General features: G+C 54.3%; 1 protein-coding gene across 2 annotated transcripts in view; it reads left to right on the top strand.

Moving 5' to 3' along the window:
* Positions 1–19,430, top strand: part of BCR (BCR activator of RhoGEF and GTPase) — a 120,401-nt gene extending 100,971 nt beyond the window's left edge. For both annotated transcript variants that reach the window (XM_036276812.1, XM_036276811.1), the window contains exons 17-23: positions 12,818–12,877; positions 14,448–14,557; positions 15,878–16,017; positions 17,070–17,204; positions 17,913–18,018; positions 18,462–18,624; positions 18,900–19,430. In XM_036276812.1, coding sequence (XP_036132705.1) covers positions 12,818–12,877; positions 14,448–14,557; positions 15,878–16,017; positions 17,070–17,204; positions 17,913–18,018; positions 18,462–18,624; positions 18,900–18,989 — 804 coding nt within the window. In that variant the 3' untranslated portion in view covers positions 18,990–19,430. The remainder of the gene's footprint in view (positions 1–12,817; positions 12,878–14,447; positions 14,558–15,877; positions 16,018–17,069; positions 17,205–17,912; positions 18,019–18,461; positions 18,625–18,899) is intronic.

Raw genomic sequence — 19,430 nt, 5'->3', positions numbered from 1 at the left:
CTGGCAGTTACGAGGCCAGCACTTCTGGGAAAAGCACAAGATCATCAGTTCACCCTAATTGGCGCCCCCTTTCTGGCTTGTAGACCTAGGCTCCAGGGGCTGCAGTGCAGGCACAGGTTCCCCCAAGAGTTGGTATAGAAGCCCCCTGGTTGCCAAGAGTAGCTTCCATAAGTGACCAGCGAGGGGTCCCGAGTCCTCAGGGAAAGTCATCCGGCCCTCAGTCCCTCAGAAGGGACCCACCACAGCTTTCCCACTTCTTGTGGCCACCCCCAGCTAAGCAGCTCCTCCCAGCCCTGCCCTGGAGGCGGGCACTAACTGCTCCCCGCTCCCCTTGGTCCCCGGGGACCCTGAGGAGAGGCCTCCGGGGGAGAGGATTGGGGCGTTCTGGGTGCTGGTGGGAAGACAGGGCTCTCCAGGAAGCGCCACCCCCCTTCCAAAAGGGCAGGAAGTGGGGTGAAATGCCGAACAGCAGGAGTAGTGGAGAGAGCGGGACTCCCCGGAGTGATTCGTCGTCTGGTTGGGCCCACAGGCTCCTCAATCGGACCAGTGTGGCCTCAGTTTGCAATGGTCCAGACCCTGCTCTGCTTCGCCAGGCTCTTGGGAGGTGAATCTGTCTGTTTCCCGCCTGGGAAGCTCATTAGGGATCTCTGGCCTCTGGGGTTCCCGTACCTTGAGACCAAATCGGAAAGCAGAAATGCCCCTCTAACCACCCTGCTCTTGCCCTCATCACCTGCCAACCAGCTCCTGGGAGAGCAGGCTCTTGGCCTCGGCTGTCCCCACAGACAGGACCTGGGGCGGGGCTCTCCTGAGGTCGGGCGAGCCCAGGCTGGTAGGGAAGAGCCGCCTGTGGTGATGTTCCATTGAATGCACTAGGGTCTGAGTCCACGCCGGGGAGCAGAGCCGCAGCCTTGCCCAGCACAGGGAAGGCGGGACCCTTGGCCCCTCTCAGGTGAGGATGGTCCACCAAAGCCAGCTCCTGCTCCACGGCCACGTAGTAGATGTCCTGGACCTGACACCTGCGTTACTCCGATCTTGGGTGAGAGGGGGGCAGTTCCTTCTTGCTCTCCATCAGCCCTAAGTTTCATTGGGCTATTCGCAGGGTCTTGGTAGAGCAGGGCTTCCAAGTGAAGGAAGCAGAAATACAAGGCAGTGTTTTTGTCAGTCTTCCCTCTTCTGGGGTCCTGACCAGAGTTCTCCGTGGCAGCTTGGTGTGCGTCCTGCCTTGACAGATGGGGCATTCATTGTGTGGGGGTGGCTCACACCCGCTGACTCCCCACCTGTCTTGGGATCCAGCCCTGTTCCCACGTAGCTCTTGTTCACCTTCTTGGCTCCACGGGGAATCCCATGAAGTGAGTCAACCACATGGGTGGGCTGATTTGCTCTTGAACTGAGGCAGTTCCCAGATTTCGTTATTCCATGAGCACCCTGGTGCTGGGCTCCTTAGAGAACCGTCATGTTTTTGTACCTGCTAGGTGATGGTGACAGCCATAGCTTGGTCCTCTCAGTTCTTCACCCTCTACCCTACTGCTCGATGACTACTGCTCTCCTCCTCCCTCCTTCCTCTCCATGTTTGTTTGCATCTGCCTGCAGCCTGGGACCCCTCACCCACACCCAGAGCCCCACAGTGAGCCAAGGATGCTGACAGGCTGGGTGCCTGGCTCTTTTTTTCAGCTCAGACTCCAACAACCTTCGGCTTGAATTCTTCACCACTGGGGTCCTGGGGATGTTGGGATTTGAACCAGGGCCTCAGAGTACTGTCCCTGGGTAATGGAGATCTCCGTGGGAAAAGAAAAGAACTCATACTCTTTTTCCTCCTTTGTTGAAATCACGCCCTCTTGGGAAACCCTTTGCCGTGACACTACTGGATATAAGCAAAGTATTTCTTTATGTACAACCTGTGCTCTCCAGTGGTTGGGGTGCTGGGTGCATCGCAGGGCAAAAGAAAGCAGGGAGGTTTTGGGGGCCAGCAGGGGGCGTCTCCCCGAGTGCCTGGTGGTTCTTTGCTCCTTCATGCTGTCATCCCAGCCTGTTTCCCCAGCTGTTGTGCTCTGGGGGATGCTGTCCTGCTGTTCCTTCTAGGAGGACCCAGAAGACCTGTGGGAGAGGGGAAGGGAGCGGAGGACATACACAATTTCTTTTTAAAAGTATTGAAGCCCTGGCCGGTTTGGCTCAGCGGTTGGAGCATCGGCCTGCAGTACAGAGAGACCCGGGTTCGGTTTCCGCTAAGGGCATGTACCTCGGTTGCAGTTTGTCCCAGGCCCTGGTTGGTCGTGCAGGTGGCAACCACTCGATGTGTCCCTTTCACGTCGATGTTTCTGTCTCTCTTTCTCTTCCTCTCTCTCCCTCCCACTCTATTTGAACAAAAAATGGAAAAATGTCCTCGGATGAGGATAAAAAAAAAAAGAAAAAAGCTAAAAAGTATTGAGCAAGGCAGGCTTTTTTCAAAAAATAGACTTTTTATCACCAGTCGTCCAGTTGTAGAATATTTCTATCACTCCAAAACGATTTCTTCATTCCCACTGACAGTCACTTCCTGCCCTTCCCCACCCCCCAGACCCAGGGACTGTCGAGATGGGTGTAGGGAGCCCTGCAGTGGGGTTTTGCCACCAGGAGAAGAGATGGGGCTCGACTCTGAATCCAATAAGGGGATGGGGGGTTTCTAGCCAAGGAGCGGGCTGAGGGGTGTCAGTGGATGGAAGTCAGACAAAGCATCAGGGTGGGTGTGATTCTGGCTGAACGGACCTAATGGGATTCTTGTCAAAGGCAGTCCAGGGGTGATCAGACATCACCTAGGGTGGTAGGATAAAAACGGTAGTCAGTTGTCAAGAGTGATCTGATATCAGGGATGGGGGCGTCCTGGCTAAACTGACTTAGCAGGATTCTTGCTAAAATCAAGCTCACGAGGATGTGCCCAAGGATGAGGTCTAGCTGGAAAACAGCTCGGAGTAGCCCAGCTGGAGTTCAGTAAAGGGGAGACTGTCAACTCCTGTGCCATACCTCCCACCTCCTGTGACCTTGTGCGAGTCATCGTTCCACCGCCCAGACGTGTCCTCACCTGTAAACTGGGGCGGTGGACCTTCGCTGCCAGCAGCAGCTGCTGTCACTATTTGTAGTCATCGCTAGTAGAGAAGGCGCGATTGGCTCTGCTTCAGTGGGAGGGACCAGTGGGACGTCTGGCCCCTGAGCCCTCGTTAGCCAGGAAGGAATCCCAGCGCACTGCAGCGGATGTCTGACTCATGCCACAGGAGGCTGGCTTGGCTCCTGGAGACCTGGGCTCCCAGCGGCTTATTAGTTAACCGGGATCCCCAGGAGGAAGAAGGAAGGAAGGAGGGGGAGGAGAGGTGATGGCGCCCTGCCACCCCAGCCAGTCCTCTTTCTCTCCCAACCCTGTGGATGCTGTTTTGGGATGGGGTGTGCCTGGGGAAGGCCATCATGACTCCTGGGACCCGGCCCTCCTGAGACCAGGCTTTTCCCAGTCATTTCAGGCACCTTCCTGGAGTGCCGTGTGGGCAGGGCCTTCGGTCCTGCACAATTTCCTGCTGCCTGCGGTGTGGTGAGGATGGCATGCCCTACGTCCCCCCAGGTGCTCCCTGTCCCCCGTATGCACTTTGACTCCTAAATTGAGTGGAGAGCTCCGAGAGGGGCAGGGAGAGGTCCAGAGCTGTCCAGGGCGGGAGGAGGCTGGGAGGCCCTGAGGGCGCCTCCAAGGGGCCATGGGATGGAGTCACATCTCTAGCAAAGCTGCTCACACACCTGTCTGGGCAGGAGGTGTCACAATCATCTGGGGAGCTAGTCCCAACTCCCAGGGTTGGGGTGCTGGATCCATCTGGTTTTACACCCCTACATGGTGCTGAGTCACCCCTACCGCCAGCCTGAGTCTCGGGTTTCAGCTCATGTTTCTCAAGTGACTGTCCTGAGTGAGTTGCCAGGTCCCCACTTCCCCTCCTGAAAGATATAGGCTCCATCAGAGGAGTGTGGAGGGCTCCCCGTCCAGAGCCCAGGATAGGTGCCCCGGACCAGAAAGGCAGAAAGGACAAGTGTACAGCAAGAGCACAGCGCTGGGTGCCAACTATCCATTAAAGAGTCACAGACACACAAATCCAAGCCCTTGAGTGTGGACAGGTGAGAGGGCCGGGCAAGGTCCTCTCCGAGCCAGTGCTCAGCCACAGTGAGCCTGCTGGACTGTCAAGGTTATCCCAGTTCATCATCAAGAGTCTATGGTGCCACTCCAGTGATCAAGGGGGCCAGGCCCCAGGGACCTCAAGAACAGGAAGACATCTGCCCCACAGCCCACAGCAGAGAGGTTTGGGAAGGAAAGATACTGCAGGTGTGCTGAGAGCCAAAGCGGGACCTGCCCAGGGTGGCCAGGTGACCTGGATGGTACAGTTCTTTGGGGAGAGTTAGGACAGAGAAGTCTTCACAGTTGGGATCACTGAGTCTGGGCTTCAGGGGGATTTCCCTAGATGGAGCTGTCAGCCTGAACTCCAAGACCAACAAAGGCAAGGACCCATGGTAATGCAGGGGTCTTGGTGTAGCTGGAGGCTGTGTGAGGAGTCCGGTTAGTAACCTGACCAGGTGCTGCCAGGGCAGGATGGGGGCTTAAAGGCGCTGCACAAGTGCCCCAACACATCCTGGGCCAGGGTTGGGGCCAGAATCCGGGAGTAATCTCCAGGGCTGGCAAAGCCTGGGATAGTTGGAGCCTTGCAGCTGGTATGAATTTCTTCCTTCTGTCTTTTCTTTCTCTCGTCTCTGAATTTCCTGTTATAAAATTCCCTCCACCCTGTTTCTTCTACTTACAGAGTAACTTTATATCAAGTCCTAGAATTTTGTCTTCTCCCATTTCTCCTGATCTTTTGTGTTTCTGTCTGGGCTCACAACTGACATTCCATTGGGGGCATCAGGATTGATTTATTTTTTAATGTTTTATAGGGGTCTCGGGTAAGATTGGGGCCTGGGGTCTCGTTTGACCCTTGCTTCATTCGAAGCTGGTACTCAGGCCGAATGCAGTTTCCCAAACTTCTCTGCCAGCCTGGGTTGCTTGCCTCATATATGAAACCTGGATGGATACAGGCCAGCAGATTCAACTGATCCCCTTCTAGGGGTCCCCTGGCACCCACACTCCATCCCTCACCAAGCTGTGAGGTCCGCCTACTCATGGGCAGTCTCCCCGTTTGACTGCCAATTCTGTGGCACTTGTACCCTGTGAATGTGGAGGTGCCACCAAGACGGACATGCACATTCGCAACAGCACTGACTGTGACAGACTCAAACTGGAAAGACTCCAAGTGTCTGTCAGCTGGTGAGGAGATAAAGAAAATGTAGTGAATCCATACAGTGGAATATTACGCAGCTATAAAAAGGAAAGAAAATTCTGATACATGCCACAACGTGGATAACTGTAAGGGCATTATACTAAGTGAAATAAGCAAGATACAAAAGATAAGTAGTATATGATTCCATTGATACAAAGCTTCTCATGTAGCAAATTCCTAGAGACAAAGTGGAGTAGAGGCTACCAGGGGCTGGAGGAGGGTGGGAGAAGGGAGTTACTGCTTACTGGGTAGAGGATGTCTGTTTGGTGAAAAAGTTTTGGAGATAGATGGTGGTGATGGTTGCACGACATTGTGGATGTATTTAATGCCACTGAATTATGTACTTAAAAATGGCCAAAATGGCCCTGGCCAGTTTGGCTCAGCAGTTAGAGCCGTTGGCCCGCGGTCCAGAGAGACCCAGGTTCGGTTCCTGCTAAGGGCATGTACCTCGGTTACAGTTTGTCCCTGGCCCTGGTTGAAGTCATGTGGGTGGCAACCACTTGGTGTGTCTCTCTCACATCTCTCTCACATGTTTCTCTCTCTCTCTTCCCTCCCCTCTCTTCCTCCCACTCTATCTGAAGATAAATGCAAAAATGTCCTCGGGTGAGGATTAAAAAAAAAGGCCAAAATGGTAAATTTTATGTTATGTCTATTTTACCATTATTTTATGTATATATATATATATTTTTTTTTAATTGATTTTTAGAGAGAGAGGAAGGGAGGAGGAGAAAGAGAAACATTGAAGTGAGAGAGAACTATTGATCAGCTGCCTCCTATACACCCTTCACTGGGGATCAAGCTGGTAACCTGGGCATGTGCCCTGACCGGGAATCGAACCAGTGTCCTCTTGTTGCATGGGTCAGTGCTCAACCACTGAGCCACTCCTCTGGGCTTACCATCTTTTTCTTTTTTTTTTCATGTTTTTTATTCTTTTTTTTTTTTTTTTTTTAATTCTCATCCGAGGACATTTTTCCATTTTTTGTACAGACAGAGTGGGAGGGAGAGAGAGGAAGAGAGAGAGAGGGAAACATCGATGTGAAAGGGACACATCGAGTGGCTGCCTCCCGCACAACCAACCAGGGCCGGGGACAAATTGCAACCGGGGACAAACTGCAACCGAGGTACGTGCCCTTAGCGGGAACCGAACCCGGGTCTCTCCGGACCGCAGGCGGACGCTCTAACCGCTGAGCCAAACCGGCCAGGGCTTTTTCTTCTTTTTTTTTTTTTTTTTTTTACGAACTTCAATGTGCAGGGATGGACAAATCACCAGGCTTGGCAAATCACCCTCTCTAAGGCAGCCCCGACCACCAGAGGGCGCAGTCAGCTCCTGCTTGGTATTGGTGGTAGAAAAGCTTTCAATTCGGGCTCCCCTCGCAGGGCCACCTATAAGAGAAGTGCCTGGTTCTCAGCAGCCCCTGTGCATGTAGTAAATACTGTGTGCCAATATGCATTTTACTGTATATACATTAAATATGTTTATATTACATAACCTATATATGTGTGTCTGGGCACCAAGATACCACAGTAAGTAAAACAGACAAAAACCTTGTCCCCAGGGAGCTTACATTCTAGCTGGAGAGGCAAACATCAACCAAAATAAAAATAAGAGCTCTGGAGACACGCCGGGCAGGAAGGAGATGGGGCGAGGGGAGGCCTGGTTTTCAGTAGGGTGCTCGGGGACGGCGGGTACTGTTCTAAAGGCACTGGGAGTCCTACCTGCCGTCACAGAGGATTGTCACAGGGCCATGCACCTTCTTTCCACACAGCCTGGGAATAGGGGTGCCTTCCTAGGTGCTTTGGAGGGGCTCAGATGGGTGAGACGTGGCCTCTCTCTGAAGGACGTGAGCAGGAAAGAAACTAATGTCACCTCTTTTTTTTTCCTTAGTCTCACTTGAGTACATTTTTTCCATTTTTGTTCAGACAGAGTGGGAGGGAGGGAGAGGAAGAGAGAGAGAGAAACATTGGTGTGAAAGGGACACATTGAGTAGCTGCCTCCCACACGACCCCAACCAAGGCCAGAGACAAATTGCAACTGAGGTATATGCCCTTGGCCAGAATCGAACCCGTGACTCATTGGTCCGTGGTCTGATGCTCTAACCGCTGAACCAAACTAGCCAGGGCACTTTTTTTTTTTTTAATTGATTTTAGAGAAAGAGAAAGGGAGAGGGAGAGGGAGATAGAAACATCAATGAGAGAGAACATGGATTGGCTGCCTCCTGCATGCCCCCCATTGGGGATCAGGCCCACAACCTGGGCATGTGCCCTGACCGAGAATCGAACTAGCGACCTCTTGGTGCACAGGTTGATGCTCAACCACTGAGCCACATCGGCTGGGCTAATGTCACTTCTTAAACACCAACTTGGATGGGGCTGGGGTTTCTTGCACCAGGAACATGAAATGGGTAATGATTTTTTTTTTTTGGTACGTGCCCCTAGTGGGAACCAAACCTGGGACTCTGGTCCACAGGCCGATGCTCCAACTGCTGAGCTAAACCGGCCAGGGCATAATGATTGTTTTTAACAAACATTCGGAGAACATTTTAGGCTATAAAAGTTGTGAACATATAAAACCACATGAGCAAATCCTTCTTATACAGATTCCCCAGGATTTTCCCTGAAGAAGTGTACCGCTGCCACCGTGGAGAGAACATGGCAGTGGTGACCTGGACCCTCCTTGCTCTGTTTTGGTCCAATTTGGGCCCCTCGGTCGTTTCTTCTTTAACTGTCATACCAGACGTTGCATCCGATTTTAAGTGTATACGTTTTTAGTAATTTACAGAGTTGTACACCTATCACCAGCTGTCCAGATTTATAATATTTCCATCACCCCAAAATGATTACCTTGTTCCTAGTCACTCCCTGTTCCCACCCCAGACCCAGGCTGCTCTGCTTTTTGTCTATAGGTTTGCCCATTCTGTATGTTTTATATAAATGGAATCATACTATATTGTGGTCTTTTGTGGCTTGCTTCTTCCATTTAGCATAATGTGTTTGAGGGTCCTCCACGTTATAGCAAGTATCAGTACTTTGTTCCTTTTTATGGCCGAATCATAGTACGTGGTATGATGCATACACCACATTTTGTTTGTCTCTTCGCCAGTTGATGGACACTTAGGTTGTTTCCAGCCCAGGGCTATTACTTACGGTTAGTGCTACTGTGAACATGTGTACACAAGTCCTTTTGTGGATGGATGTTTTCCTACTTCCTGTGTGGATACCTGGGCGTGGAATTGCTGGTTGGGCAGCCAAGTTTAACTTTGGGAGGAACTGCCCTGCTTTTCCAGAGTGGCTGCAGCATTTTCCAGCCCCAGTGGCAGTGTGTGAGGTGCCTGTTTCTTCACATCTTCACTCACCAACACTGGTGACAGTCCCTTTTTTTTTCTTTACTGATTTTTTTTAGACAGAGAGGAAGGGAGAAGAAGAGAGAAATAGAAACACTGATGAGAAAGAACATCAATTGGCCGCCTCCTGAGTGCCCCCCACAACCTCGGTATGTGCCCTGACCAGGAATTGAACCAGTGACCTCTTGGTGCGTGGGTCGACACTCAACCACTCAGCTACATTGGCCATGCAGTCTCTTTTTTTTAGATAAAGGGAGGGAGGGAGAGAGAGAGAGAGAGAGAGAAACACCGATGTGAGAGAGACACATCTATTTGTTGCATCCCACGCAACCCAGACCAGGGCCAGGGAGCGAACCTGCTGCCCAGGTATGTGCCCTTGACTGGGATTTGAACCTGCGACTCTTTGATCCTTGGGTCGAGGCTCTAACTGCTGAGTCAAACTGGCCAGGGCTATAGTGTCTCTCTCTCTCTCTCTCTCTCTTGAAATATTTTTATTGATTTTTTATTTTTAGAGAGAGATGGAAACATCAGTGTGAGAAACATTGATCAGCTGCCCCCTGCACACCCCCCACCGACGATCGAGCCCACAACCTGGGCATGTGGCCCTCTCGGGAATTGAACTGGGACCTCTCAATCCGTGGGACGACGCTCACTCCACTGAGCCACACCAGCTGGGCTTCAGTCTCTTTTTGATCATAGCCATCCTAGGGGAAGTTGCTTTATCTTTTTAAGTGATGCTAGAGCCTGGTTGGGATCAGAAGAGGGCAGGAAGTTAAAGATGTGGGTGAACAGACTGTGGTAATAATAGAAGACTACCAGATTTCTGTTCCGGGGAGTAGGTTGTGGTACGTGCTGGGGAAGCCCTGCTGGTCCGCTCTGGGCGATGACGGCACAGAGGAGACCATGGTCTCCAAGGAGCGAGCGAGGGGGGAGTGACATCTCCTCCTGTGGCAGCTCAGTCCTGCCCCCACCCCACAGCTGGGGTGAGTGAGAGGATGCCCTGTGCATGTCCATCTGGACTTGCCTCCTCTGGAGCAGGCAGGCCAGCGTCTGGCCCTCAGCCATGCTGCTTCTGGGCAGCGCTCAGGGCCTGCCCTGCCTGGACAGCCCCTCCCACCTGCCGCCCCCCTGGAATGGATGAAAGGGTAGTTTTCTAGGCAGACTTCAAGAGAGCAGGCCACCAGGCCCACCACCCACACTTGTTTCTCTGAGATCCCCATCTTGCCCAACCCTAGGGAGACAAGCAGGATCCAGACCATTTCTCCTGAGAATACTGGGTGTATTCACCTACCACCCGGTCCCCATCCCCCAATTGTCACTGCCACCTCGAGACCCTGAGGGGGCATCCGGAGCACTCTCCCATCTTCCGAGACATCCATTTCCTGGTCCTCGCTACGCAGTCATCTGTTTTTCCAAACCCCCACTTGTTTACTTCTCTGGTGCTTTAAATAGTCACTTGAGAGAGCTCGCCAGCCAGAATGTTGTTTGGGGCTGGACTGAGCGACTCTCAGCCTCATCGGCATGTTATTCTTCATGCTGCTTCCGCTCTGCTTAGCACACTCTGTTTTTTGGAACCAAGCCAGCCTGGGGTTGGCCTTTCCCATTAGAGTTGCCATCCAGGGCCACTGCAGGGGATGGAGCCCGGCGAGAAGCCGCCTGCAGCCTTGTGGCCCAGGTCTCACTCTGTGGACCAGCTTGTGCCCTAACCTCAGGCCAGGTGGTGGTGGGTCTGGACCTCAGTGCTGAGGGTGGGTGATGGCACCAAATCCCATTATCACTGGGCCAGCTATTCTAAGGGGAAGGGGCATGGGGTGTCCTCTGCTCTGAGTCTGTCCGAGGCAGGGCATGCCATTATTGGGGATACTGGTTGGGGGGTGTCCCTAGGGCACCTCCTGCCATGAGATGGACTGGCCAGACAGCTGTGTTACTCAGTGTTTCCAAATGCATCCACAGGAAACCAGCTACTTGAGAAGGAAACTTAGTTTTTCTGGGCTTTAGAGAAAACCAGGACACGACAGAGTTCCCGTAACCGATAGGCTGCTGGCGGGGGTGTTTTTTCCACACAGAGACAAAAAGGAAAACTCAAGGGTAATAGGAAGCTTTGACCTTAGCCAGCCCGGCTGCGGGGGTGGGGCTTCCCATGAAGCCTGGTCAAAAGGCTGCGCAGGCCGAGGGGCTCCCCATGCTCTGCCCAGCTGTGCTGACCTCTCAGACCGGCAGGACCGAGGATGCGAGAGACGCCGTCCGCACCCGCCACCGTGCAGAGCCTCCTGCGGTACTTCCACCGGACCAGGGCGGCCTGTGCCAACAAGCACCTGTGTGCTCAAGGCACCACCCTGTGGACCCACATTCGCAACCTCATGTGCAAGGGCAAGGTGGGCTGGTGGGTTCTCGCGGGGCTGTGTCGGGACAGGGCCTGTTGCCAGATGTCTTAGTCATCGCCTGTCCCTGTCCCTTTGCTTGCTGGCTGAGTTGGCCAGTTCTCGATTCTGGAGGGGAAAGGGTTTCAGTGATGACCGTTCTTTGGAAGGAAAGGAAAGGTTTCTCCTGCTGAACCGGCTTGTTTCCCTTTGTTAAAAGTCCTACTGGTGGTGGCGAACGCTCCCTCCGTAGAGCCGAGGGGACAGCGCCTGCCCCTTCCTGGGTGGCCAGGACACGGGTTAAGGGTGATGGAGCAGCAGTGCACTCCCCTCGTTCTGTTCTGCTACACCGCATTTGGTCACGAGCCAAGAGCTCTGCTGGCCTCAGCATGTGGAGGGCCCTGGTGTCGCCCTCTCCTGCCCCCAGGGGGGCCATTACCTGGGATTCACTCTAATGGGGAAGTGCCTTTGGGAAGTTTCCTTTTCTGAGTGGATTGTGACTTCCTGGTCCCTTCTGAGAGACCCTGCCCCTCAGCGTGGTGTCCCTGTGGCCCAGGAGCATGGCCCCTAAGGACCACCTGAGACAGATGCCAGATGAGAACCTGTGACCACCCTTGGTTTTCCTGGGTCATCCTCTCTGTACTTTAGATCTCTAGGAATGTTGACTAATGAGACTTGGGGGGGCAGTGAGGAGGTTCACCCCCAGGGGTGCCTGGAATGAGCCTTGTGCAGAGCAGGTGCACGGGACAGGCCCAGGTGCACAGACCTGGGAGGCAGAGGCAGCTGGGCCTTGTCTTCCAGCTGCCTCACCTGCACAAGGCCCAGAGAGTCGTGGCCTCTTGGGTCCCTTACAGTGGATAAACATGTGATACCTGTCCTGAGGCCCCCCCTCCACACCTGGCATTAGGCTCAGGAACATCGTGTGTCTGTATGTGTGTACATGTTTGTATTTGCATGTGTGTGCAGAAGTCATGAGGCATGGTCTCTGCTCTTCAGCACTTGCCTAGTAGTAGAAATGGACCATCATAGAAAGCAAGGGATGACATCACAAGGAGTGGGGGCAGGTTATATGGTATCCTCGGTCCTGACCTGGTTTCACACCAGAATCTGGGGAGGTTTCTAGTTAGGTGACTTTAAACAGCATGGTTCTGCTCGGGGGGGGGGGGGGGGGGGGGGGTAGATGTTCAGAGGAGCTTCCTGAAGCCCCTGCACTAGCTTGGTGATTTGGAACTGGGCGCTGGCTCCTTCTGGGCCAGACTCTACGCCGCAAGACAGACTTAGGCTGGAGGCTCCACTGCACAAGGTCCTACAGCCAGACTAGTGCATACTGTGGGAGGGACACTCGCCCAAACTTTTGGATGGCATTGTTCCCAGGAAGCTGCCACTGAAATGGGACTTCCAGAAATGTCACTTAAACCGACTACTCAGCCCGGGCTGAGCTGTAGGTAGCACCTGTGATGGTTGGTGAGAAGGAGCAGCATGGCCCCCGCTCCTGGACTTCAACTCCCATCTGGACGGGACAGAGGGAGGGCAGGGCGCAGGCCCCACTGTCACCACCTCTCACACAGGGTGAACCTGAGCCCCAGACGGCAAAGGTCTGGGAGTAGGAGGGCTCTAGCTTCCCAGGTTTCCAGCAGATCTTCTCCCCTTTATTGATCCCACTTGGCCTCTGGGTAGAGATGCTGGCTGAGGTCCAGCTCTGAGTCCGACTTAGGTGTGGAGAAGTAGCAGGCTTGGGCTGCTGCCCGTCAGCGCCTCTGCACAGACCGCGGGGCCCCTGATAATCATGACTCCTTGCTTTCAGCTGGACCCCCAGGCCCTACAGGACAGAGACTGGCAGCGGACTGTCATCGCCATGAATGGGGTATGTACCCATGGGGTTCTGTTGGCACCCGCTTAACTCAGCTGGTCAGCATCGCCCTGGCTAGAGGGGGGTGTGGCTGGAGGAGGGAGAGGCCCCGAAGAACAGAATCGTGCACAAGAAGGAATCTGTGTGGTGTTTGGAGTGCAGTCACTGGGCAGGCCCTGAACATCCCTCCGGAACATGCTCCCATGGTACCACCCTCGGCCCTGGGTCTGCCCATGGAAGCTGATGCCCCTAGTCAGTCCTCAGTGCCATTCATTGATTTATTTATTATTTATTCTATCTGTCTATCTATCTTTATTTTATTTTATTGCAGGGAGGATAAAAAGGTCAGGCCTGTGGACAAACCCAGGCTAACAGAATTGCCTCAGTGCCCTTTAAAAAAACATTGTCACACACCAAAAGAGGTCTGGGCATATATGACAAAACGTTAACATTTGGTAGATAATTAATGGTTTTTATTAATTATTCTCTGGACTTTTTCTCTAGTTATTTGTTTTTTATTCCTCACCTGAGGATATTTTTCTACTTATTTTCAGATAGAGTGGGAGGGATGGAGAGAGAGAGACAGAGAGAAACATCGATGTGATAGAGCCACATGGACTGGTTGCCTCCTGCACGACCCCACCAGGGCTGGGGACGAACTGCAACCGAGATACGTGTCCTTAGTGGGAGCCAAACCGACCAGGGCTCTAGTTATTTCTTTATGATTAAGAAAGGTACAGAGGGCTGACGCCATTTTGGACTCAGCTTATCTGCTTTACAGATGTCCTGAATAAAATTCTGTTCCTGCCAAACAAAGAAGAAAAGAGCCCTGGTCAGTTTGGCTCAGCCGTTAGAGCGTCAGCCCGTGGACCAGAGAGTCCCAGGTTCAATTCCTGCTAAGGGCACGTACCTTGGCTGCAGTTTGTCCCCGGCCCTGGTTGGGGTCGTGTGGGTGGCAGCCAGTCAATGTGTCTCTCTCACGTGAATGTTTCTCTCTCTCTCCCTCCCACTCTGTCTGAAGATACATGCAAAAAGTGTCCTCGGGTGAGGATAAAAAAAGAAAGAAAGGTCCAGAGAACCAATTGTTGGTTACTAGAGGTGGGGGTGGGGGTGAACTGGGTGAAGGAAGTCAAGATGTACAAACCTCTAGGTGTACGGTAAATAGGTCGTAGGGAGGTAAGGGCCAGCACGGCAGCTGCAATGTTGTATGTTTGAAAATTGCTAAGAAAGTACTATGTGAGGTGTGGATGTCAACTAGACTTACTGTAGTGATCATTTCCCAGTATATAAAAATATCCAGTTATTATGTTGTATACCTGGAACTAAATATTACGTGTCAATTATATCTCAATTTTTAAAAGGAGAGAAGCAGTGGGGATTGTGTGGGAGGTGCTGCAGAAGCCGGTCCTTAGACCACTCGAACCCTCCTGGCTCTTGCTGATTCGGACTGGGGCTTCCCCTAAGGGTGGTCCTGCCTAGCACTGGGCTTCTGGCTGCTTGCCCCGGGGATGGGAAGATTTGCCCCGGGAACTTGGGCTGTGAGGCCCAGAAGGGTGAGAGGGCCGTTCCCCTTCTCCTCCCACAGATTGAAGTGAAACTCTCGGTCAAGTTCACCAGCCGGGAGTTCAGCTTGAAGAGAATGCCCTCCCGAAAGCAGACGGGGGTCTTCGGAGTCAAGATTGCCGTGGTCACCAAGTGAGTGTCGAGGGACTTGGACTCTTGGCTTCTTGTCCTCCCACCCCCAAGGTGTTTCTAGAGGAAAGAGCGGGTGTGGGTCTCCCCTCTGTGCACGGCATAGTCACTGCATAAGTTGCCTCCCAGGCCCGGAGGGACACTGTGCTTAGCTGCCCCCACGTTTACTGCAAAACATCCCTGTAAGCTGTACCCTCGTCCCTTTCCTGTGGGGGTGGGTTGGCCCCCACTCGACTCCCGGAACTGTGCAAGGATGGGATTTTCTTCCCGTACTCAGAATGTGTCATGATCTGGGTTCCTGTTGAATGATGGCAGCCCCTGCCCCTTCGTCATGGGTCAGTCTCCAGGAGAAGCCTGTGTGTTGGTTTGAGGGCAGTTCTTAGGGACACAGGCCACTTCCTCCCAGAACTCATTCACTTACTCTGTTGGAATCTGGCTGGGCCCCTGACCTTGCTGTTCATCCAGGCCAAGGCCTGCGTCAGGCATTTCCCAGACACCTAATTATGTCAAAACACTGCTCCCCACCCCCAGCCGCACCCCAGCCGTTCCCACAGACCTCTGGGATGGTTAGGATATGAGCAGAGAGGACTCCATCAGCAACTAGCCCGAGTAGGCACCATTAATGAGGGTGACTCTCGGAAGAGCCCTGCTGGGCCCCTGAATCCAGTTGCTAAACTAGACTAAAGCCAGTCCTCCAAACAGCACCAGCTCCTATTTTTGAAGCATTTTTACTCCAGGATCCTACATGGAGGAATTGTCCACTGTTAGGACTTGTAAGAGAAAAGAGGTTAAAAGGACAGGTTTCTGAGCACAGGTGTTAGGCGGCCCTGTGGAGTCATTCACAAGGCGGACGCTGGTTGAGTGCCTCCTGTGTGCAGGGCTCAGCTCTTACCAGGCCCGGAGGGGCCAGGGATTTGCCTCTGGCACAGCAAGTGGCTGGTAGGGCCAGGGCTGGGTCCCGTCTCCCAACCGAGAGACCAGACTGCTTTCCACAACGCTGCACTGCTGCTACCTGTTAACCCAAGGCCTGGGATCTTTTAACTGGACTCCCTGCCATCAAGTCCACTTAGAAAGGCCTCCTGACCTCCTCCTCAAGATCGTATGTAACTCCCAGGTCGTCTGGCTACCGGAGCTCATGCAAAGGCCCTGATAAGATATAAGCAATGATAGTCATGAGCTCACGGAGTGGACAAGGTTCTGTGTGCAGCTCGCACCTGGCGCCTTTGTCACCTGACTCCAGGTGTCCAGACAGGCAATGATGGCACCTCACTGTGGCTCACACCAGGGCTGCTGGGCACTAAAGGTGTTTCTCCTTCCCCACAGGAGGGAGAGGTCCAAGGTGCCCTACATTGTGCGCCAGTGCGTGGAAGAGATCGAGCGCCGGGGCATGGAGGAAGTGGGTATCTACCGCGTGTCCGGAGTGGCCACAGACATCCAGGCACTGAAGGCGGCCTTTGATGTCAGTGAGTGTCGGCCCTGGGCACTGTGGGATGGGGATGTGGGCGTAGTTCTGTGCTGACTCTCAGGGTACCCTCTGTGGCCTGTGCTTATTATATCACGCTCTGTACATTCTCTTCACTAAAAATGAGAAGGAAACAGTTGTGGGAGGCTTTTTTTTTCCATCCTTACCCGAGGACATTCTTCCATTTTTGTTCAGATGGGGGGGCGGGGAGAGGAACATTGACGTGGAAGGGACACATGGAGTAGCTGCCTCCTGCACGACCCCAACCAGGGCTGGGGACGAACTGCATCCGAGGGAGGTACCACTTCTTAACCCCTGTCACCGTGCGTGGCTCTTGCTGAGTTGGACCAGGGGCCTCCCCTTGGGGCCTTTTTGCTGGGGCCGGGGCTCAGCCTGCTTTCCCTGGGGTTGGCACAGGTGCCGAGCGAAGCCTGGGGCCAGTGGTCTGACCAGTGGGAAAGCCGTGAGAGAGCTCGAGAGGAGCAGGTCCAGCCGTGTGCAGCGTCTCTGTCTCCCTCACCTTCACGCACCAACCAGTTGGTGGGACAGCCCCAGCTGCAGACACCGAGACCCCAGAGGGCCCTCAGCGTGGAAGGTGGCAGAGCCAGGACACAGTGCCGGCACACTTCACCCTCCCTGGCCTGGAGCCCTGGAGGGTCACCACCCTCCCCCGGCCCCCGGTGACCAGAGTGGGCCTGGACTGTGGCGCAGAGGGCCAGTGGCCTCCTGAGCCCGAAGCAAAGGCGCTGGCTTAGACACTGAAACCGTGAAGCAGAATCTATGACCCATTGTCTTCCTGTTAGAAGATGCCGGAGCTGGGCGGTGGTTACAGGGTAGAGCCACACGGCCCAGGCTCTGTGTCTGTCCTCCTTCGCCAGGCTGCCCCTTGCCCAGCAGGGAGTGTGGGGAGGACATATGGGAGGGTGTTTGGAAGGAGTAAGATGAACTGCTAAAAGGAGAGGAGCCCAAAAAGCAGTCAGCCAGGCAAGGGGAGCAGAACCCGGTTCGGGATCCGGGAGTAACCGCATTGTTCCGTTTCTGTGCACTGTCCAGATAACAAAGATGTGTCTGTGATGATGAGCGAGATGGACGTCAATGCCATCGCCGGGACCCTGAAGCTCTACTTCCGCGAGCTGCCCGAGCCCCTCTTCACCGACGAGTTCTACCCCAACTTCGCCGAGGGCATCGGTGAGCACGGGTGGCTTCTCCCACGCCCCTCTCATCTGCTGTGTCCCCCTGCCATGGTCTGTGTTTCAGCCCCAACTCTGCATGTGCCGGGGGAACCCAGAACCAAACCAGTCCTAGAAGGCCTCTGTCTGTCCTCTAGCCACCTGCTGTCCTGTCCCTGAGTAGCTTGAGAGGGTATATGCCTGGGGGCCAGGTCATGGAGGCTGCCAACCTCCTCACTGGAACACCTGTCCTGCTTCCTAACACCAGGTCCTCGCACATCAGTGTGTCTACCTTCAAACCTGGGCTTGACCCTAAGTCAACCTGGAGGGTAGTGTCCAGGCAGGGGGCCCTGGTGTACAGGGCAGCTGCAGCCTCAGCACCCTGCCTCTGGCTGTTCAGTAAGGGGCCTGGTTCCCCATGTGCACAGGGTGATAAAGGAGTCCCCAGGGCCTTGCAGCTCTCCTGCCCTCAGCCTGCCTGTTTCATTCCCAGCCTGGCTTCCCTTGCCTGGGGCTCTTCTGAGCAGGAGATGGGAATGGCTAAGTCCATGTTTCATGTGGTGCTTTGACACCTTTCAGGTAGAGAAAAGGTGTTCAAAGGGGCTCGTTCCCATACAGGCTCCTATCACAGGGTCCTGGGAATAGTGCTGCATGAGCCAGGGTGATGACAGCCCTGGACTGTCCTATGCCCAGTGACCCCAAGTAGTAATAGCTTCCCCCCCTGCAGCTCTTTCAGACCCTGTTGCAAAAGAGAGCTGCATGCTTAACTTGCTGCTGTCGCTCCCGGAAGCCAACCTGCTGACCTTCCTCTTCCTCCTGGACCACCTGAAAAGGTAACCGCAGCTGTTCCTCGGGACTGGACTCCTCTGTGCCCCACTGGCTCCTGTCAGACCCCTTGGCAGCAGGGGCCTTCTCTCCCCACCCGTCTGGAGCTACTCGCCCACTCTGGGCACCGCCACCTTCTTCCCGCCCCTCCCCCTGCATCATGGCCTTAAGAGTGAGGTGCTTTGGCCACAGCCAGCATTGTGCTTAGACCCCACCCCCCCAACCCAGGTCATGGCCCAGCCACCTGTTGGCCTCAAGTGCTCTTCATTCTGGCCCCTGAGACCCAGGAGAACCAGGGTGGGTTATCTGTGCTGTGGAGCCAGCCCAAAGCAGAAAAGGGTGGCACCTATCACCACTTTCCCTGAGGACTCCAGGGTGGCCTGGCCCCTCTGCCTCACCGCCGTCCTGAAGGCAGTGTCCCAACAGCACCCTCTGCTTTGTCCTTCCTCAGGGTGGCAGAAAAGGAGACAGTAAACAAGATGTCCCTGCACAACCTTGCCACGGTCTTTGGCCCCACGCTGCTCCGGCCCTCGGAGAAGGAGAGCAAGCTCCCTGCCAACCCTAGCCAGCCCATCTCCATGACTGACAGCTGGTCCCTGGAGGTCATGTCCCAGGTACGAGAAGGGCTGCAGCCACGGCACCCAGCATCACAGAGGTGACCTCTGCCTGCCCCACCCTGAGTCCTGCCAGTCGCTACTCAAATTGTACAGGGGAGGTAGCCAGAGAGGGACTTGCCTGGGGAGGGCTCTTCCCTTTGTACCTTACTGGGCTTCTCAGGGTGGTCCTTTAGGGCACCCAGACCTCCTGCTGTGAGGGGCTCATGCACCCTGAGCTGGCTCTATGGACGGTTGGCAGGCCGTGTTTTCACCCTCCTGCTCTGCTCCGGCAGGTCCAGGTGCTGCTCTACTTCCTGCAGCTGGAGGCCATCCCTGCTCCGGACAGCAAGAGACAGAGCATCCTATTCTCCACTGAAGTCTAAAGGCCCAACTCCATCTCCAAGAGGCCAGCAGAACAGCCTGGAAAACTCCTGGCGAAACAGGCCATCCATACAGCAGGAACCGAATCTTCTTGAGGAGTAATTGGGCCACCCCTGAGAGCCAGGCCATCTGCCAAGAGACAGCTAGCTACCCAAGGCAAAAGGCCCAGTGGCCTGGGCAGTCTGGGCCCCCATCCTGTGGGCCTTTGAGCTCCCGGCTGGCCTCAGACTCTGGTTTTCCATACTGCCACCAGAGGGCGCCCCAAAGCCAGCACAGCTCAGAGTGCGGGCCTGGCCAGAGACCAGGCGAAGGGAGTGGTTTTTATGAACTTTTCAGAGTTTAAAAGATTTCTACTGGATCACTTGTCAAGATGCACCCTCTCCAGGGAGAAGGGAACACGGCTAGATTCCCTCACTATCGTGTCTTGAATAAACACTGCTGCT

The sequence above is a fragment of the Molossus molossus genome, unplaced genomic scaffold (assembly GCF_014108415.1).
Source record: "Molossus molossus isolate mMolMol1 unplaced genomic scaffold, mMolMol1.p scaffold_m16_p_22, whole genome shotgun sequence".
NCBI classification, from domain to species: domain Eukaryota; kingdom Metazoa; phylum Chordata; class Mammalia; order Chiroptera; family Molossidae; genus Molossus; species Molossus molossus.
This window is presented reverse-complemented; position numbering and strand designations above follow the sequence as displayed.